We start from the raw sequence: 22,177 nt of genomic DNA on the forward strand, positions 1-22,177 counted from the left end.
CCGCACATTTAACCCAGGAACTCAATGCTCAGATCGTGAAAATGACTCAGTCCTCAGAATGGGTCCAAAAAGACCTTCCCTTGGCTCAGCCTCTAGGGAACTGTGAACTGACACACAGAGCTTTTCCCTTCTCATTGTTTTCACTTCCCATGAGCTCAGCATGAGCTAAGCCAGTACTGTGTTCCTCCCCTCCTGCCTCAAAACCTTTGCTGGGAGGAGGCAAAAACTCTTCCCAAAGCCCTTGACTTTACAAGGTGGACCTGTGGAACCAGGCTTCTGATTTGTACCCCCAGCTGGAGGAGGGTACACACGGGCACTCAACTTCACCACCCTCCTTCTCGCACTCATCTTCTCATCTTGCCTTGTCACCACCAGTTCCCTGCAGATACACACACTGGCCCCAGCTGCCATATCCACAGTGTCGGTGGTGGGAGGATTCTTCTTAGAAAGCAGCAAAACAAGTCTGTTATCCCAAGCAACTAAGCGGCTACTGAACCCTGAGTGCTGCTGGGCTACACACTAGGATACAAATAAAATATGGGAATGTCCAATAATTTCTCAAAAGCTTTCAGCAGCGTCAAAATTCAGAATGTCTCTAGAAACCAAGGATTAAATGAAAAGGAAACAATCGCTTGTCCTCAAATCCAAACACTATATATGCCTGCCTGTGGATTCTTTTTTATATCCTAGGTCATATTTAATACAATTTTAACAGGCTTGTTTAGTTTGTTTTCTAGCTCACAGAAGATCAGAAGGAAGGGACAGACTGCTCAAGGCAGACTCAGTGACAGCAGTGAAAAGTAAAGCAGTGAGAAATAATACCTGATAGCAGGGCAATGGCGGAAAAGGCAGAAACTACATCCCCCCATGTATACATACACATACACATACATCCAACCCAACCAGTTCAGCAATTAGAGGCCCTAAACAAGGACTTCAATACAGAACTCAAACTACATAGTAATTTAAGAACATTTAGTACAAAGCAGCCTCACCATAGTAGAGAACAGTATAATCTGTTTAGTAATGTTAACCTGCACTCATAAGAACTTACATAAAATATAATGTTTAGGAAATTAGGCAAATAAAAGTTAAAATAATTCCATATAAACCAGAATCTAGTTTGATAAAACTACTTTGGTGCCTCAAGGGATAAGCTTCAATTTTCTAAAAAACTCATTTAGTTGGTTAGACAGTTGATTCTAAGTAACCCAGATCCAAGTAAATCAGATAAATGAAGCATGCCTGTAGCAGAGCCTCTCCTTTGGAGGGGCTTACAATGGAAGAGGGAAGAGAAGCCCACGTGGTGAAGCAGGAAAGGCCACCCAGCCACTGGATTAGGTGTAGGCATTTCCCAGAGGATAACATGTGGGCTCATGGCTTTGAACCTTCTCTACCTACCCTTTCCTCACCCGGTGCCTCAAGAATCCCCAATACGATGCCTTGTGTTGCTCCACATTGCACTGTAAGGGGGTCTTCGGCCAATGTCTCACCTTAGTGTGGGCCCTTCTGAAACAGCCATCTTTCTACATCTGGATCCTGCCTACAAATTTGTGATCTTTTTCGGGACCACGTGGCTCTGGCCTGGTGTCAACACCACCTTTCCATCCATGTTTTTAACAGAAAGAATCCTAACAGGCAGGGGCTCTGAGAGAACAAAGTAACTCTGATGGCAGAGTGTTACTGTGTAAGTAGGAACAATCACCACTGGTGATGGAAGTAAGGTATCCTTTCCAAATCTACTCCAGGCACCAAGAAAGAAGAAGCAAGCAAACAGGCCTCCAGCAGGGAAGCGAGGTGCTTTTAGGTTAAGTCTTGGGGTGAAAGGCTCAGGCAGTGAGAGCCAAGACCCAGCAGACAGCCCTGGGTTCCAAACCCAGACCTGGCAAATTTGCGCTTTTGAGTCAACTCCTCTCATCTTCCCGGCTGTTTTAATATAGACTCACAAAATCTCAGGACTGGAAATTCTGACTCAGGCAAAGAATCAAAATATTTTTGCAGTTAAGGCAGTGCTTCTCAAACTCTCGTCCGGGCAGAGAGCTTGTGCTCTTGAGGAGTCTAAGGTGTAGTCTTAAGCACTACTTGCTACAAGTGGAAAATTTCTTTGAAGTGTCATGTTTGGTCTTAATAATTCATGAGAATTTTTCATTTTGTCTCATAATACATCAATAATACATCAATAATTTTCCCTCAAAATCTGTGAAAAAACCCACACTTTAGCAAGATGAGCCCATGTTTATCTTACGGATTCTCATACCTCGATACGAAAAACAGGGCCCTCAACAAACATTCACTATTGCTACAAAATTGGTTAATCTGAAATCTCAAGAAATCAAAAGAGAAGATTCTTAGAGTAAGAAATAAGGTTTGGACATTTCTTTCTATACCCTTAATTGGTTATAAACATTAAAACAGATTACAATAGAAAAATGTTCAAACCTGTTGCCCAGAAGTCCAAGAGACTGTCTAGTCTCCAAACTGTGTGCTATGGTGGTGACAGAAGTGAGAATAATGAAACCAGGGACAGAAGTTAAGATGTGTACTCAATCGGTCTCCAAGTTACAAGAAAAGAAATACACATGTTAGACAGAAAAAGATTAAAAAACAAGGGTAAGACTTACTTTAAAATCTGCTAATTGTTGGTTGATGACATCCACCTCGGTCCCTACTACCCACTGGAGCGCCTCCCCCTCCTCTGCCGCTGTGGTCATGTCATTGAGTGCTTTCAGCTTCCGATAGAAGTCCTCGACCCGGCCCAGGGTCAGCTCCAGCTGCTCCTGCCGAGCTTTACTCCTCTCCATCAGTTTGCCACACTGTTTGCTCAGGGCTTCTAGCTCCCTCTTGAGTCCTAACAAGTCCAGAGTCCCTTCTTCCTCCAGCATTTGTCGGCACTCTGCTTCAGAGGCTTCTATGTCGAACTTGAGGGCTTGGATTTTGTTAAGGAACAGCCGTACATCCTCGATCTGGGACTGGAGGCTATCAGTGTCTCTGCCGATAGCACCCATGCCATCGAGCTCATCATCCAGGTCTGCCAGCTGAGAAAACATTTCTCGGACTCGGCAGTGAAACTGGCCAATGCCCTCCAGCTTGCTTTCCATTGCCATGCAACCACTGTTCACTCTTTGCTTCACTTCTAGGAACTCCTGCTGGGTGACCGCAGCTTGATGCAGAAGTTGGGAAGCATCAGACCCGTCCGGGGCATCTTCTACCAGGCCCCGAGTGAAGTTCCTCAGATAGTCCACCTGTGGCTCCAGGGTCTGCAGCACTTCCTGTTGGGCTCTTAGCTTCTCCAGGTTCTTGTTGCTGCAGGCTTGAGAGCCAAGAGCATCAAAGATCTCAAGTTGGTGTTTGGCCCCTTCAACTTTCTTTTCAATATTCTTAAAGCTTTCCTGGAACTCCTTGAGCCTCTGAGTCATTTCTTCAAGGGACCCTGTCTTGGCCTGTAGCTCTTCTGTAATGGAATCCATGTTCTGGTTGATCCCAGCCTTCTCATCCCGGATATCATCCTCATCTGTTTCTGAAGAGTTAATCAGAATGTCAGCAGCACTGTTCAGGATTTCTAGCAGGGAGCGGCGCTTTTCCACCTCACTCAGCATAGCCTTTGATCTCAGGAGATTGGACTCCAGCTGCACTGGATCCAGAGTGACCCGCAAGTCAGACATCTTGACCTTACAATCTTCTATCCATGGCACGAGATCCTCCACGTGCCACTGATATTTCTGAGCTTTCTGCAGACAGTCCTTGAGCCTGGACTGTCTGTCTGCAGTTTTTTTACTAAGCTCTTCCCAATGGCTTTTGAGCTCAAAGAGCTGGTTTTGTAAAGTTTTCTTCTCTTCTCCAGGAGGTACAGAAAGAAGCAGAGATTCTCCTTCTGCCACAATCACCTCATAGGAACCACTGTGTTGGTTAAGGTTCTTCTGAAACTCTTCATTCTCCTGTAGCTGAGACTGTAGCCGCTCTAATTTTGCAGAAATTGGGCGGTTTTTTGCTTGCTGGCTTTGTTTGTCATCCAACCAGGTTCTCAGCTCATCAAACATTTGCTGGAACTGCTGGGTGCTGGCAAGAGCTGCCTGGAGTCTGTTCATGCGATCAGCTGAAATGAGAAAATCAAATTTAAATCATCAAGTCTGAACATGGCATTTAAAATGTTTGCTGAGAGTACATGGTCTAATCTTAGGAAAAGGAAACTAATGCTAATTGAGGGTCTACCATAAAAGAAGCACACAGCGAGGCTCTTTCATTTACTATATTCTATTTAACCCTCACATCAACCTTGTAAGGTGATACGAGTAACAGAAGCAAACTTTTAACTTCTAAGCTGGTAAAAAGCCATAAATGTTTCTAGAAAAAGAGGCAACAAATTAATGACAAATTTTTTCTTGTAAAAGGCCATCCTAAAAAGTCTAGAACATGTTCTAATTTTGTATATATGGAATATGTGTGTGTGCGTACACATATAGTATGAAGAAACTAAGTGAGTATCAGTGAAAGTATGCGTGTAACTCCACCTACAAGTACCTCTATGAATCTCTACCTGCTGGCTAGATTTATATTAGTGTTCTTATCTCTCAGATTACGGTGTGTAAAGCTTCACATATTGCTAGTGCCCAATCAATGTGTAATGACCACGGCAGTCCTCACTGTAGGTGGACAAAGGGATAGAGTAACACTACTCTGAGTCCAAAAGCTACTTAAGGGTCACCCTAGATTCTTGGGACCACTAATCCACTCCTCCTTTTGGCTTGCCACTAATAATGGCAGCAGTGTATTCCTCACCTGCAAGGTCTTCTAAACCTTGGAGAGGCAGGGCAACAGTCTCCAAACGCTTCTTCAGTTCATCCTTGAGGTACTGCTCTCCAATGAGCACTGAAAGTTCATCGCAGAGTGTCTGCGCCTCCTTAATCTTGTGGTCTAACTGCTCCACGTCAGATCGAATCTCACTGGTCTCCTCCAACTGCTGCTTCACAGCCTCAGGTTGGGTGCTGATGGCTGACTGGCCACTCAGTCGCTGTCTGACTGCCTTCACTTTCTCTGACAAGTCCTGGAGCAGTTCCTGGTACTGGGTGCTTTTGACAATAGCTTGGTCAATTTGGCTGGAACGGGAATTCAGTTTGTCAGTCAGCTCAATCCACTTCTGATTGATGCTCTGGAGCTCCTTCTGTACTTGGCTGGTGGAAGGAGAGACATCTCCAGGGCCTGTTAGGATGCCCTGAGCTGCCTCGTTCAGCTGCTCATGCTGTTGCCTACGTGCTTCAAATTCCTTCAGCATAAACTGTAATAGAAATGACACCAAGATGTTTAGAGAGAAAAGACAGATCTAAAAACACTGTCAAAACAAAAACTGATTTTGGATTGTGCCAAGCAGTGCCAACTCCTTTTGAAACTAAACCAGAAAACTCCAAAGATCAGGCTACTAGGAAAATGCAGTATCACTTCTAACAACCGCTTAATAAAAACCTGTTTTGAAAGGATCATTGATTGTGTCTATTTTATTTCTTTTCCTTATTTGTCCTATACCGTTTCAACATCAGTTACTAAGGTTGGCCTTGGTTGGCAAACCAAAGTTTGTTTACTGGATGGGCACCTGTCAGCTTTGCCAGGCAAAACCCAGGCCTCTGAATGGGGAGTTTGGAACCCTGGGTCCCAAAGTGAGCTATATTACTGGCTGGGCTTGCCATTTCAACTCTTAATGTCCTACTTTTCTTAGTTCCTTTCTCAAATTTCCACCAGCACATATAATCTGCACATTTTAGTATAGCACAATTAGATAAAAAGCTTCTTTAAAGCAAGTACCATTCCTTTTTATTTATTTCTATTCACTGTTTCACTCATCAAAGAAGTTGAGATTACAGGCTCTGTAGTTAGACATCTGGGTTCAAACCTGACTCCATCACTCACTAAACTGTATAAACTTAGGCAAGTTTTTAAAAGTTCTCCAAATCTCAGCTTCCTTATCTGCAAAATGAGGATAGTAAAGTACTTACTTGGCTGTTGTTAGGATTAAACAAGAAAACTTATGGAAAGTACTCAGCACTTACACTGCATAAAAATAAATACAACAGGACCTCAAGGACTAACAGATGTGCAAGTAATGAACTATAATAGAATGTAACAAAAGTTAAAATGATAAAATGCTGACGTGAACATGGAATTGTGAAAGCAAGAAGTAAAGGTGGTAAATTCCTCCGGGGATGACAAGAGCAGAAGAGGGAAATCAGGAAAGGCTTCACAGGTGACACAATAAAGAATACATGAGTTCTCCAAGAGAACAGAGAGTAAGGCTGGTTCAGAGAAGGGCCTGGGATTAGCAAAGGCACAGAGATCCTGAGATCTATGAGTGCAGTGTGTTCAGGAAAGAACCCATTATCCGGTGTGGGAAGAAGCCCAGGTATATGGGGGAAGAGCTGGCAAGACAAACTGGGACCAGACTGTGAAAAGCCTCATGCACCACAGTGAGCAGGTATTTGAACTCTGTTCAATAGGCAGCCAAGAGCTACAGAAGCATTTTAATATATTCAGATATATGATTTAAGGGGATAACTTGATAATTGTGTAGAGGATAAACTAGACCAAGAGGCCCTTTAGCGGGCTGCTGCAATGGAACAGACCCAAGATCCAGCCTACCAGCATGTACAGTGGAGAAGAAGAGCAGCTTAGAACGGTGGTTCTCAAATTACGGTCTGGTGGCCCCTGGCAGTCCCTAAGCCCTTGCATGGGGTCAGTGAGGTAAAAACTATTTTCATAATAATACTAAAATGTTATTTGCCTTTTAAAATTCTTGTTCTCTCACGACATCCGATATCACAACAGATTGACTGCAGAAGCAGATATGAAAATCTGTGAGACTGTTCTATTAGTCAGACATTCTATTAGTCAGACATTTTTATCTTATTTCATTTCATTTCATTTATCGCTATGCCTTGCAGGTCTTAGTTCCCCGACCAGGGACTGAACCCGGGCTCTTGACAGTGAGAGCGCGGAGTCCTAACCAGTGGACCGCCAGGGAGTCCCAAGCCAGACATCATTAAAGAGATTTGCCAAAGATATAAAACAATGCCACTCTTATTCAATTTTTTACATTTTGGAAAATGTTATTTTTTCATTAAAATGTTATGTATGTTAGTGTTATGGTTGTATCATCATAATTTTAAAAATTAATTTATAAATACATACTTCAAAAATTCCTCAGTGTTTTAATACAGTTAATATTAATAGATATTAGTAGATAAACACAAGCTCTTTGGGATCCTCAATAATTTTTAAGAGTGTAAAGGGTTTTGGGATCAAAAAGTTTGAAAACCACTGGATTAGAAAAATATTTGTAAGTAGACTAAATAGGACTTGATAAATAACATGGATGCAGGGGCTAAAAGAAAGGGTTCCTTCAAAAACTACTCTTAGGGGACCTGGTGGGTGGTGAGAAGAAACAGAACAAGTTTAGGGAAGGCTACAGAACAAGGAAAGGGTCTAGGCAGGATTTCACTGGAAATGACATCACTGGACCAACCTAAATTTCGCAAATGTTGGGTACTGAGATCTGATCAGCAGAAAATCTTTAAGTAAAGCTGGCAGATATAAGATACTGCATGAAGTAATGTGGATCACTACCACTGGGGATTGAAAATAAAATACGATGCTATCATTTAGTCAGAAGTTCCCTGTCTCCCATCTGCTCATCTTACTGCCTCAGTCAACGATATTAATAATATAGTTACTGACATTAATGATATTAACAATACTGTTTGCTATTTGACAGGCACCATGATAAAGACCTTACAAGCATCTCATTTAAAGTGAGGAAATGGAGACTCTGAGAAGTTAAATGACTTGTCCAGGGTCATGTAAATCTACCTGTTGAGAGCAGCATTCAGACCCAGGTTCAAGTGCCTCTGATTTCTTTGCTCGAAAGCTTTCAGCCATACTGCTCACCTGGACCTGCTGCTTCTGTGCACTCAGCATGTTGGGGTCAATAGACAGGGGCCCTAGCACCCCCATCATCAGCTCTTTCTCCATTAGCCAGGGCCGGAGCTGGGATTCTGCAGCCTGGAAGCAGGCCAGATGACTTGCGGATTCCTCCAGCTGCCTTTGCCGAGCCATTGTCACCTCAGTGGCCATTTCCCATCGGGAATCTGTAGAGAGGAAATGAGAGAATGTGCTCTTTTACCCTCATCAGCCACTAGCCTGGTCCCTAAATTACGTTCCTAATATACTACAGGAAATGACCCCTGGAGCATTATTTAATATTTTTTAAAGTTAAAAATAATCTGCATTTAATTTTAACTAAAGTAACAAACTGTTTTGTATCTTGACTGCGGTGGTGGCTATATGAAACTACACATGGGATAAAACTGCACAGAAGTACGTACATACATACACAACGCATGTAAAATACCTTATGCGACATATATATTATTTTATAATCTGTTTTTAAGCTTACTAATTATGAGCATCTTTCATGCCAATAATTTTTTTCATACCAATACACATTCACCTACATCATTTATGGTTCAATATTATGAGTGCAGCATAATTTAATTCCTTCACAGAAAGTTTAGATTATTTCCCACTTTTCATTTTTATCATCGATGCTCTTTGTCACAGCAGATTGTCAGTATGACTTGCCCAAGAAAGCCAATACTGATACTTTGAGTGGAATCTCTAAATTTTTTCCACAATCAGGCTCATTCTCTAACCCTCCCTGCCCCTTCTTGCTTGCTTATGACAATTAACTAAAAATCACTCCTGTTTATCGGGTATGCCGAAAGCCTGTATTTACTTTGAAGACAAGGAATTTAGTGAATTTGTTAACACCCCAGTGATAACATACTGAGCTCCTCTTGCATTTTCTTCCAGTTTTCTGCTTCTTGTGAGTTGGGATATGTCATCAATAATCCAGACAGGGCTTCCTTTACATTTTGGACTTTTGGAGAATTCTGCTCCAATTCAGCCAGGAAGGCCTAGGAGAAAGAACATCATGAATGCCATGAGATTTCTGGACAGGAAACAAAGCTGTGAGTGTGGAGGAAATGACGGGAAGATGGCACAGCAATTACAGGCTCGACTTCTGATTCTATCCATGATTGTTTCATGATTTTAAGATACTTAACCTTTCTGCTTGAATATTTAATTAAAAGGAAAATCTAGATGGCAAGATTTGAATTTCTTTTATGTACAACACATCAGTAACCCAATAAGAAAATTGCTAATCCCTATAAACTAAAAGTGTCAGGAATTGATGATGATGATGACGATGATGACAATAATGGCGATGTTTATGCAGTTGTAGGATATGACGTGCTAGGCCTCAACAGGAATACTAAAATTTTTGGCAAAAAATTTTTACCAGATTTTCTACATGGTCTTATTTCTTCTGACATTTTCCCTAGGCCTACATGTCAATCTTTAGAATGAACTGCAATCACAGCTGTTTAGATCCATCCAAGAGTTGGAAAGGTGCTTTGATGGAATGATTTGGCTTATACGATCACATGGAAAATGAGATCCCATTCTCAACGAACTGATGCTTCTGAGGAGAGCTATTCTCCTTCTGCAAACAGATCTGGTTTTGTTTCTCAGTCTGATGTGTAACAACTTCTAATTTCATAGGTAAGAAAATTCTCTGGGAGAGTTTAGGCATACTAGTCATTTGAAAGTCAAACATGCTGCTCGTAACGACTGGGTGGTTGGCCATGTCTCACTCTCAGGCCCCCAGGCTCAGGGGGGTACACTGGTACAACCGCCCCTTCCTCTTAGTGCTTGAGATGTAGCTAATGGGAACACAGTACCTTGTTAGATTCAGCTTGGGCTCTCACTGTCTCTGTCTTGGTTGGAGATGAAGAGGCCTCCATGCCTTTCAGGACTTCCTCTTTTAACTCCAGCCACTGCAGCACCAAGCCTGCCTCCTGCTGAACTTCCTGCATTCGGCTGAGGACAGCCTGAAGACTTTCCCGGCGTTCCCGAAGCACTTCCCCAAGTTTCTCATATTTCAGGTTTACATCTGACATGTCACACTGGATCTCCGTCAGATCTAGCATCACAGAAACAGAGATCAGACTGGGAATAGCTCTCAAGCATCCCTAGTGGTTCCTCACTAAATTATTCATCAGGATTAAGTATCTCTCCCACTCCTTCTAGTGAACTAGAGATGATCTTCCTGCTAAATCACATAAAAGTTCCTGTTTACATACGAAAAGCAAAAGAGCTCTCATTAATCTGATTTCTGATTTTGGCATTATACACTCAGATGTATAAATAAAATGCTAAGCAAACACGGGAGCAGCAAAAGTGAAGGGAGTGAAGGATTTGGGGCATTCTTCTACTTCCTCTTCTTTAAACTGCAGAGAAGAAAACCTAGCTGGGAGGCTGAGGGCTAGATTTAGACCACCTCTAGTATAGCTTCTTTATAATTCAAAGATTTGCATATATTTTCTTCCAGGTCTTTCCTTATTGGTCTTATCTAGTGGTCCAGTTTATTTGCTTAGTAACTTTATTTCACTGGTTGCCAACCTGTTTAGCCTCTAGCTAGCAACAAAGAGGCATCACAGGTGCTTCTCCCCAGACTTTTACCCTCACACCCATCCTGGCAGCAATCCTTCCACACATATGGAAACATACACAGATGCAAACATGAACACTGTCCTAACACACCCAATGAAGAGGCACTGTTGAAAATGGCATTCTCACCTTTGCAGGTGTGGTATCCGTTTACACTGCCTACAGAGCTTCCTACAGAGGGCAGTATGGAACCTGAGCAGAAGGACAGAGAGACAAACAAGGCAAGACAGATGTGTTAGGAATACATACAGGCACCGAATTTATTCTTTGGCACTCACTTTAAGCTCAGATATCAGGAAGTTAACACAGCACAAGACAACATACTCATGGAAAGAGACAAATCATTTTAGCTGCCGGGCAACAGTGTCACTTGGGAGTTTCAGCTCCTTAACCCTAACCCTAACTTTTTCTAGAGGAAATCCAAATTCTCTTCTTAAATCTCCAATTTGGATTCTTTAGACCTTGCCCTAATTTTGTGAAGCAAGTATTAGTAGAATGACTAAGTCTTTAGACTGGCATTCGACATACTTAAGAATGAGGAGGATTTATAATACAGCCCAAAAGGTTCAACTTTAACATCAGTGGTCTTCAACATAATAAAAATAAACAATAAGTACAATTAAGGACATAAAAAGCAGCATTCTTTTAGTAAAGACATTAAAATGAGCCTTTCCTATATTGTTTCAAAAGATCCCGTCTTTTTTTTTTCATGACTTTCTGCTCCCCTTCCCCCACCAGAAAACAGAAATTCTAAGCGTCAATAAATCTGGCTCATAAACATTCCCATAAATTCTGTTTAGGGTCTTTGGTTCTGTTTCTAATTACCACAATTTCACCTGTATTCTCCCCAAGTTGATTCCTTGTGTTTCAGGAGTATCCCAAATAAGTAAAAACCAGATCATGAAATTACAAAGATTATAAAGAAATGTGAAGAATAGTCATGACATAATGTAACATTCAAAGGGCAGAATAAGACTCTCACATGCACTGATTTCACTGTGGAAAAGGTCAAGTGCAAGGTTCTATATTAGACAATAATGACTGTAAAACTTTTAAATGTTAACATTATTGTAATTTAAATTTAAAAAATGGATCAAACCAAAAGATCATATTCCACTGCAGTCTGGTGATGACCAAAAAGAAACTGGACTAGTAATTTGGAGAAGACAGTAGTAGCCAAGACGGTCACTAACTCAGTATGTGAGCCCTAATCTATGGACAGACCTCGGTATCTTCTCTGGGATATGAAGATAATACTACCTATCTTGTCAGCTCTCATGGGGTTACTGGTGAGAAGTAGTGAGGTAGTGTATGTGAAAGCACTTTACGAAACCAAAAGAGCTCAACGACCATAAGGAACTAGAACACGCATGGGTTTTCAGAGATGGAAGAGAACTTTTTAAGAGCACTCAGGCTAGTGATCTTCAAACTGGTTTTCAAAGCACCCTGAGGAGGTGCTTTAGGGACTCTGTAAACGTTTGGTTTAATTTTAGTATTCAGAATATATTCCTAAGTACTTAGAAATGGCAGTAAAACATGCACATCTCAATTATGTTGAACACCACATTTTAACCCAGTAGATATAGCCAATTTATGCTGCTTTTTGGAGAGAATAAAGTAGCTCCTGCACCTCTGTGCATACATTTAAACTTCTTTCTGAGTGTCACTGATGGGAAAAGATGTAGTTCATTAGCACTCTATAATTTTCAAACCTACATATGTCCACTCACACACAAAGAAAAACATCTACAGCACATATGAATTCCATTAAATAAAATGACAAAAAAGGCTGCGGTATATCTACTCAGAGCAGGCTCTCATCAGGGTAGAATTGTGTAGTAAGAGAATTCTTAACACTTCAGATTGTAAAGTGAACTTTTAAAAACATTTGTCATCATTTGCAACTATTTATCTGTGTGAAATGTATTTTCTAGATACAATGCAACCAAGGAAAAAATTGAGAAATAAATAATGAAGCTGTCATTCAAAAATTCTTTTTTCCAAATTTTCATATTCACTAATATAGCCTCAATATCTTTTTTTAAAAATTAATTTATTTTTGGCTGCATTGGGTCTTCGTTGCTGTGCATGGGCTTTCTCTAGTTGTGGCAAGCGTGCTTCTCATTGTGGTGGTTTCTCTTGTTGCAGAGCACAGGCTCTAGGCGCACGGGCTCAGGAGTTGTGGCACGTGGGCTCTAAAGCGCAGGCTCAGCAGTTGTGGCGCATGGGCTTAGTTGCTCCGCGGCATGTGGGATCTTCCCGGACCAGGGCTCAAACCCTTTTCCCCTGCATTGGCAGGCAGATTCTTAACCACTGCGCCACCAGGGAAGTCCCGATAGCCTCAATATTCTCATTGATGAATTTCATAATAGATAAACGCTATAAATTCACTTATATTTTTATTTGTCTTATAGTTCTACAGGAAATTTATTTTTAAAAAAGATTACAGTACTTTAAAAAGTTCAAACAACCACTGATCTAGTCCAGAAGTCAGAAAACTTTAGTGCACCAGCCAAATCTGTCCCTCCGCCTGTTTCTGTATGTGAAGTTTTACTGGAACACAGCCACGCCCATTCATTTATATATTGTTTATGACTGCTTTTGTGCTACAATGGCAGAGACATGTAATGTGACAGAGACCATATGGCCCACAAGCCTAAAATATTTACTCTATGGCCCTTTATAGAAGAAGTTTGCTGGGTGATGTCACACACTAATAAGTCAATGAACTTAGAAATTTAAGTGTTAGAATATAAAAATCACCAATTCTCTGAAATGTGGTCATTTCTAGATAGTTCCAAGACATCTTTAAACTTTAGGATACAATAGGAAAGTAGCCATTCTCAGGAGGAATAAAGAAAGTAAACTTTGCCCTTACTATTTAAGTGACTATAGGAGTGCATTAACATAGTCTGGTAATAAAACCTAGGAGATCCCAATTGACAACCAGCAAGTGACTATGAGCTCAGAATGCTTTTTCTTTTTTTTTTTTTTTTTGCGGTACGCAGGCCTCTCACTGTTGTGGCCTCTCCCGCTGCGGAGCACAGGCTCCGGACGTGCAGGCTCAGCGGCCACGGTCCACGGGCCCATCCTCCCAGACCGGGGCACGAACCCGTGTCCCCTGCATCGGCAGGCGGACTCTCAACCACTGCGCCACCAGGGAAGCCCTCAGAATGCATTTTGTTTGCAAGACTTAATTTGTAGGCAGAGATAATTCATATAGTTGGGCACAATCTTTGTATGCACTTCTAAGAAGTGTGTCAGTTCCTGGTGTAACACTACTGACTCCTAAACACATAGCCTCTCCCAAGATATCATGCTTATACCCTCCAGGGCTGACCCTAATTTAAAGTTAATGCATAGCCATCCATTCACATATTTAAAAGACAGAAATTCCTCAAGATGGAAAATCCTATTTAATCCTTCTATGTTCATTTCACAGTTCTAAGTGGGCCAACTAGTCCCTTTACTTTTTCCCATCACAGGAAGGGGTTTTGCAAAATGGAAGCAATGTTACAAAGGAAATGGGAAAACAGATCAGGTTGAGGGGAAGACTGCTTCATGAAACATCCTTGGTTTTCATATCCAACCTTGATTCTAATGTTTATTCAATAAGCAGTCATCACCAAAGGGCAAAGGGAAGAATGATATTTATTCACTACATTTTCAAGAGCCCACACTCACCTGTCTTGGCTTGAGAATCAGGTGCTGTGATCTCCATGATGAGATTTTCTAAAGAAGTACCTTTGCAATTGATTTCTTCTACCAAAGTTCCCTTACTTGTCCAGTCATCTAGGAGACCCTGTTTAAAGAACAAATTAGCAAAATGTAATATCTGGAGGCTTTCTCCTCATAAGTAGGGACACCTGTTCTACATACACTCCCTAAAGTTTTGATAAGCATTAAGCAATCGTCCTCATTTATTCAGCCATTTCCAGAACTTGGTTTAGCCAGCCAAGATGTGGGAGAATGATATCCTGGAATATTCAGGCCCTTCTCATTCATTCATTCATCAAGCAAATATTTTTTGAGCACTTACTATAGGCCAGGCATTGTGCCAAACACTGGGGATACAAAATAGGCTTATTGCACAGTTCCTAAAACCAAGAGCTCAGATTATCAATGGCATTATAATGTGATAATGCTATTACAGAAATATGCACAGCCACTAGACTCTGAGAGCACAAAAGGAGACACATCTAACTCTGCCTGGAGAGAGGAAAGATTGGAGTTAAGATAAGAGTTTGCCAGGTGGACAAAGGGAATACCATGCTTGTAAAGAATATGAAGGAAATGGTAATTGGAGGGTAAAATGAGGAGCTAGGTATTGAGATGTAGAGAAACATACAGAATCATAGGCTACACTTTGCCTTTTCAAGGGAATTTTATATTGGGTTTGAAGTCAGAGCTCAAACCACCACAGAAAGCTGTTAGGAAACAATGGCATTTGCTCTAAGACAAAAGTATCTGGTCATGTTGTCTCTAAGCTGTGAACTGCCTGCTACAGAAGTAGAATTTTACTCTTTTCCAAGCTGGGACACCATCCTAGCCTTCAATCCCTTCCTCCATCCTGAATCTCCCTCACAATCTACTTAGTTTGCTTTTGACTTCAAGCTACAAAGCAGCAGCAGAGAATGACATCGAGCCATGAACATCTGGCAAGCTCATGCTGCCCAGCTTCAAGCTGAACCTTGCCAATTCAGAGTGTGTCAGTTCTTTTATTAGTCACTCTTGATTCCAAAGAGCCAGCAGTGCCCAAACTATGCACTGACTCACAGGATACTTTAAATTTTTGAGGGAAAAACAGTGACATCTGTTGGACACCATGTGAACAACTACTGTTAAGCTGTTTGGACCTGACCACTTAGTAAGTGAGGTTTTTCAGTTTTTTGGGTGTTTTTTTGTTTTTTTGTTTTTTGCCTTGAGATGCCATGAAAAATGTCTTGAAACACAAAGGGAACCATGAACCAAGAAATCAGGGAACCTCTGTCCTAGGGAACTCCCCACGGCAAATGCTCCTGGCACTCTCTGTGAAAGCTCTTCTCTTTCATCTATTCAAGATAAATCCTGTTTTACTAAGAAAATAAGGACAAATGCATGAGCGTTAGTTGGAGACTGGTTTCAACAAAAGTAAGAAACATGTTAGAGGTGCAAATAGAGCTGGATGACTATGAATCAAATATAGGAGAGAAGGGATTCTGCAACAGATGGGAGAAAGGCTGATGTACCATGCAGGTACATTCCAACCATGTGATTGTAACTTTTCCTTTATTAGTTGAGGAGAAATTCTCTCCTCAATTTTCTGATCACATATCTGGTCACTTGCTCACATATAACTGTCTAATTCTCAAACATACAACAAGAGTGTAATCTTCTCAAGACTGGACTCTGACAACTGTCTTTTTTATGACCTGCCACAGCATGACAGGCATCCCCAAGACAGCTGAAACTTTATAGATATCATTCCCAGATTACTTTTTTGGTTTTGGCTTTTAAATAGGAGATGTTTTGGTGCTCAGTGCTTGGGTAGGGGTAGGCTGGACTCACGTGGAGAAAATGGAGGAACTGCTATTCTGATACACATGGATAATTTGGATTTCTCATACCATTTGCCCACCACAGGTGGAAATGACTCCACACAAGATTCCAAACTGCTGTCCAGCCTGATTCCTGGAGAGACTTTGTTCACCTACCTTCAGGTGTTCAATCTGTTTTTCCAGCTCTTTAGTGCTCATGAAAGTCTCTGTCGGTGGAATACTCCCTTCAGTTTCCTTCAGCCATTTCTGGAAAGTCCTAACCAGCTTCCGGAATTCATCTAATTGCTGCTGGCAAGATGATGCATCTTCCTCTCTGTCAACAGAGGCAACTTGTTACTTGCCAGACTAAGCTTGTAAAGAAGTCAACGTGAACTAAAACTATATTCATTCTAGGACTCCAGGCATCAGTTTCCTAACAGGGCCTTTCCTTCTCATAATCTTTTCCATGGCAGCTTTGGCTAAACAACCACATATAATGTAGGAGAGCATCAAACTAAGGGATCTGTTGCCCTTGTTTGGACATTTCTGGGGAAAGGAGTCTTCAATCTTACTCTAGGCTAAAGTGAAAATGAGAAAAACTAAAGGGAGCCTGCTATTTAGGTACTATGATACAATGGAAAGAATGCGGGCTTTGGATCTCAAGGCCAGCTCTGCTACTTTTTAGGTATTTGACTCTTTCAAGGCCCAATTCAAATGCTAATTCCTTTAACAAGGAAGATGCCAAAATTGAGGCTCAGAGAAGTTAGGCTAAGCATACCAATGAGTAAAATAAATCAAGGAGAAAGGAGAATTCAATTTTGAAATTAAGTTTTGGAAATGGTCACATCTATTAGACTTCAAGCCAGAGATCCTGGCTCTTCATATAGCTACATAGCCCTCAGCTGAGGGCAAGAAAAACAAAGCCTTCGTGGCCTTTGTCCTGTCCCTTTCACCTGCACTAAATAACCGCTGCTTACAGTGGTGATTTGAGCAACTGCTTTCCCCTAGTCACTAAAGCCATCATTTGCTAAATCGAGATATTTATGGCTAAACCAAGAGAAGTCTTATCAAGCTTTTAAACCCACATGAGGCTTTCTAATGGAGGAATTACGGCTTTTCAACCGTGAGCTAATAACCCGAAATCATCTACCTTTGTTGTCTATTCCCATGTTTGCCTTAAAAGAAGAATCCAGAAACTCCTCCGTAACAGCAACTTAAATGTGGTTAAAACAAGCAGTGTGAGTTCCAATATAATCCTTAATTATGTCTGGGAAGTCTCTTCCAATTTTTCTCATTATTTCAAATCCTGCCACAATCCAACTTGCTGCCCTAAATTTGTTCTGTTTGGTCCAGGTGACCTGGACTTTTGATTGTACTCAGGGGGAACTGAATCCCATTACTGAGAAGGAACTCACTATTTACTAACAGAAAGACCACTAAGCATTAAGTAGACTGAATAGCTTGGTCTGAAAGGCACTTTCCAATCTCCTACGGCTCAGTAGCAGAAAGTAATTTCATTCAAAAGCAAGAAAAAATTAGCTCCATGACACTGATCCATACATATGAAAACTCACCTTTCTTTAACTGTCTTCCGTAGCTCTGTGAAGTCCTTTTTGAGGTTCTGTACCCTGTCCTGGTGCTGGGACAGGTCCAGGGCAAAGCCACAGGAGCTCAGGTCAGTGACCAAGTACTCAAGAGTATCCAGGTTCTCCTGTTGGTCTTCCATTTCCAAATTGAGCTCCTGTCAAGGAAACAAGGAAATGTATTCAATCCTCTGGTCCTTGTAAATAATGACTCTAAAGAATGAAAGATATCTAGATTAAAGCTGGGGCATGTTCTCCCTTACTTGTAAAAAAAGAGGGAACAAGAAAAGAGGCATGGGGCTTCCCTGGTGGCACAGTGGTTGAGGGTCCGCCTGCCGATGCAGGGGACGTGGGTTCGTGCCCCGGTCCGGGAGGATCCCACATGCCGCGGAGCGGCTGGGCCCGTGAGCCATGGCCGCTGGGCCTGCGTGTCCGGAGCCTGTGCTCCGCGGCGAGAGAGGTCACAGCAGTGAGAGGCCCGCATATCGCAAAACACAAAACAAAACAAAAACAAAAAAAAAAAGAAAAGAGGCATGTTCACCGGGTCAACTGCTAGATCAAAACATTAAATATGTAGGATTTCTCCAATCCACCTGAGAGTGGCTGGAAATTACAAAGGAGTCTTGTCTCCTTTAAACAAATCTTTAAAGATTCCAGAGGCAGCATGAGAGAATAAAAAGAATGGAAGTTTCTGGAGTACAACAGACCGGAAAGTCAATCATGGCTTTGCCCTTTACTAGCTTGTGATCTTAAGCTATTGAACTTCTCTAAGCTTCTGCAGTCTGTCTCTTCTTTAAAACAGGTAAACACACTCTTCACTGTTATTTAACACTGTATTGACAATATTAGCCAATGCAATTAGGTAGGAGAAAACAATTTGTGGCAGAAGAATTTGAAGAGGTACAACTATATTTGCAGATTAAATGAAAGTATATTTGTAAAACCTCAGAGAATCAACAATACAACCAAATTGAACAATGAAGTAATCCAATAAGCAAGAATATAAAATCAACATATAAAAATCAAGAATAATATAGCAACACAAAACGTACAATTTTAGGAACAGTACAAAACCTTTATGAATAAAACTTTAAAAGACTTCTGAAAGACATGAAAGCAGACCTGGAAAAAAAGGAAAGATGTCCATAAAGCTATGTGCGTATGTGTATGTATGCATCTATGTGTGCATATATGCATGTGTGAATGAGTAAAGTAATGTGAGCCAAACAAATACACCAACTCTTTTCTCTAGGGCTGATAAAGTTGATTCTAATGTTCATATGGAAAAATAAATGTACAATTACAGCTACGAGAAATCCTGAAAAAGAAAAAAAGAGAAAATGAAAAAAGAAATAAGGGAGATTAGCCTTACCAGATAGTAAAACATACCAGAAAGCCTCTAGAATTAAAAATAGTATGCTATTCTTAATGAATAGAAAGACCAGTGAAATAGAATAGAAAATCAAGAAATAAACTTCAATAGATAAGACATTTTGTATGTGATAAAGACAGATTCTCAAATCACTGGGGTAAAGACAGACTTTTCAAATAAATGATATTGGGAGTAACTATATAGAACTTTGAAAAAAGATGAACTTGTATTCATAGCTCATACTATACCTCACAATAAACTTAAATTGTTAAAGTATTCAAATGTAAAAGAAAAAAAAGAAAAGAAAAAAGGAAACCATTGGGTAAATTCCATCATAACCTGGGTGTGGCAAAAGGCTTTCAAACTATGACTAAAAATACAACTTCAATGAAACAGTGATATCTCTGGTTTCAAGCTATACTACAAAGTTACAGTAATCACAACAGTACAGTACTGGCACAAAAACAGACATATACATCAATGGAATAGAACAGAAACCCCAGAATATAAATCTAAATGGATAAAGAAGATCTCTCTCTCTCTCTCTCTCTCTCTCTCTCTCTCTCTCTCTCTCTCACACACACACACACACACACACACACACACACACACACACACACACACAATGGAATATTACTCAGCCATAAAAAACCATGAAATCTTGCCATCTGTGACAACATGGATAGATCTAGAGTATATCATGCTAAGTGAAATAAGTCAGAGAAAGACAAATACTGTTGATCTCATACTTGAAATCTCAAAAACAAAACAAATGAACGAACAAACAAAAACAGACTCATAAATACAGAGAACAAACCGGTGGTTGTTAGAGGGAAGAAGGTTAGGAGAATGGGTGAAATGGGTGAAGGGAATTAAGAGGCGCAAACTTCCAGTTATAAAATAAATTTAAGTCATGGGGATGTAATATACAGCATAAGGAACATGGTCAATAACACTGTAATAACTCTGAATGGGACAGATGGTTACTAGCCTTACCATGGTAATCATTTCATTATGTATTTAAATGTTGAGTCACTATGTTGTACACCTGAAACTAACATAATATTGTATGTCAACTATATTTCAGTTTAAAAAAAAGTGATAAAATCTATTGTGTAAAAATTTTTTAAAAAAACAACTTTTATATGGCCAAAAACACCATAAGCAAAGTCAAAAGGCAAAGGACAAACTGTGAGAAAATATTTCCAACATGTTATAAAGGACTAATTTCCCTAATACAGAACTCTTGTTAAGTTGAAAGAAAAAAAAGATCAAACTCTTAGCAGACGATAGCAAAATACATGAACCAATGATTTACAAATAAATGTCTCTTAAATGTATAAAAATATATTCAACTTAGAGAAGAAATAAAAAATTAAAACCACATTGAGATATGTTTTATTAATTAGATTAGCAAAAACTCAAATGCTTGACAATACATTCTATTGGTGAGGCTGCAGGGGAAATATATAGTACTGTCATACACTTCTGCTAGGGATGCAAAATGGAGAAATCCTCATGGAGGGAACTTGGCTACATCTAACAAAACCACACAACCGTTTACCCTCTGATGCAACAATTCCAGTCTAGGAATTACTCTGAAGATACACTTCCAATAATACAGGGAAAAAACACAGAATTATTCACTACAGTGTCATTTTTAATAGCACAATTTTGGAAACAACCAGAACAAGAGTCTGGTGGAATAAACTACGGTTCATCCTCAAAATGAATGTATAGTGTAAAAACAACAAAAAAAGAGGAGGAGATCTATGAATTAAGTGATTTCTAAGACATATTAAGTATAAAAGGAAAGTGCAAAAGATTATGTATTGTACCCCCTTTTGTGTAACGAAGAATTGGAAACGGTGTGTTTATTTTGGAAAAAATAGAAATAATAAATGTGAAATCCACTACCTGTGGGGGTGAATGGGATAGAAGACACACGGAAGAGAGTGAGAGTATATCCTTATTCACTTTCCTACACCCTGAATATAACTTTTTGAAAAGTTTTGACTTTTGAGCTATCTTTTTTTTTTGAAATTTGTATTTTATTTTTTTATACAGCAGGTTCTTATTAGTTATCCATTTTATACATATTAGAGTATATATGTCAATCCCAATCTCCCAATTCATCACACCACCACCACCCCCTGCCACTTTCCCCCTGGTGTCCATATGTTTGTTCTCTATATCTGTGTTTCAATTTCTGCCCTGCAAACCGGTTCATCTGTACCATTTTTCTAGATTCCACATATATGTGTTAATATACGATATTTGTTTTTCTGTTTCTGACTTACTTCACTCTGTACAACAGTCTCTAGATCCACCCATGTCTCTACAAATGACTCAATTTTGTTCCTTTTTATGGCTGAGTAATATTCTATTGTATATATGTACCACATCTTCTTTATCCATTTGTCTGTCGACGGGCATTTAGGTTGCTTCCATGACCTGGCTACTGTAAATAGTGCTGCAATAAACATTGAGGTGCATGTGTCTTTTTGAATAATGGTTTTCTCTGGGTATATGCCCAGTAGTGGGACTGCTGGGTCATACGGTAATTTTATTTTTAGTTTTTTAAGGAACCTCCACACCGTTCTCCAGAACGGCTGTATCAATTTACATTCCCACCAACAGTGCAAGAGGGTTCCCTTTTCTCCACACCCTCTGCAGCATTTGTTGTTTGTAGATTTTCTGATGATGCCCATTCTAACTGGTATGAGGTGATACCTCATTGTAGTTTTGATTTGCATTTCTCTAATAATTAGTGATGTTGAGCAGCTTTTCATGTGCTTCTTGGCCATCTGTATGTCTTCTCTGGAGAGATTTAGGTCTTCTGCCCATTTTTGGATTGGGTTGTTTGTTTCCTTAATATTGAGCTGCGAGAGCTGTTTATGTATTTTGGAGATTAATCCTCTGTCAGTTGCTTTGTTAGCTAGTATTTTCTCCCATTCTGAGGGTTGTCTTTTCATCTTGTTTATGGTTTCCTTTGCTGTGCAAAAGCTCTGAAGTTTCATTAGGTCCCATTTGTTTATTTTTGTTTTTATTTCCATTCCTCTAGGAGGTGGGTCAAAAAGGATCTTGCTGTGATTTATGTCATAGAGTGTTCTTCCTATGTTTTCCTCTAAGAGTTTTATAGTGTCCGGTCT

The 22,177-nt window shown here is 40.3% G+C and overlaps 1 protein-coding gene across 9 annotated transcripts in view; it reads right to left on the reverse strand.

Annotated features, from left to right (window-relative positions):
- Positions 1 to 22,177, reverse strand: part of MACF1 (microtubule actin crosslinking factor 1) — a 327,256-nt gene that overhangs the window by 79,780 nt on the left and 225,299 nt on the right. For 8 of the 9 annotated variants that reach the window (XM_049695358.1, XM_049695322.1, XM_049695320.1 and 5 more), the window contains 9 exons: positions 17,645 to 17,811; positions 16,248 to 16,404; positions 14,239 to 14,356; positions 10,684 to 10,746; positions 9,786 to 10,027; positions 8,828 to 8,957; positions 7,930 to 8,129; positions 4,777 to 5,272; positions 2,622 to 4,093 (listed from right to left, as the gene is read on the reverse strand). In XM_049695358.1, coding sequence (XP_049551315.1) covers positions 2,622 to 4,093; positions 4,777 to 5,272; positions 7,930 to 8,129; positions 8,828 to 8,957; positions 9,786 to 10,027; positions 10,684 to 10,746; positions 14,239 to 14,356; positions 16,248 to 16,404; positions 17,645 to 17,811 — 3,045 coding nt within the window. Of the gene's footprint in view, positions 1 to 2,621; positions 4,094 to 4,776; positions 5,273 to 7,929; positions 8,130 to 8,776; positions 8,958 to 9,785; positions 10,028 to 10,683; positions 10,747 to 14,238; positions 14,357 to 16,247; positions 16,405 to 17,644; positions 17,812 to 22,177 lie in introns of those variants that run through there. The other variant, XM_049695354.1, reaches the window with a different exon arrangement.

Source organism: Orcinus orca, chromosome 1, assembly GCF_937001465.1.
Source record: "Orcinus orca chromosome 1, mOrcOrc1.1, whole genome shotgun sequence".
Taxonomy (NCBI): domain Eukaryota; kingdom Metazoa; phylum Chordata; class Mammalia; order Artiodactyla; family Delphinidae; genus Orcinus; species Orcinus orca.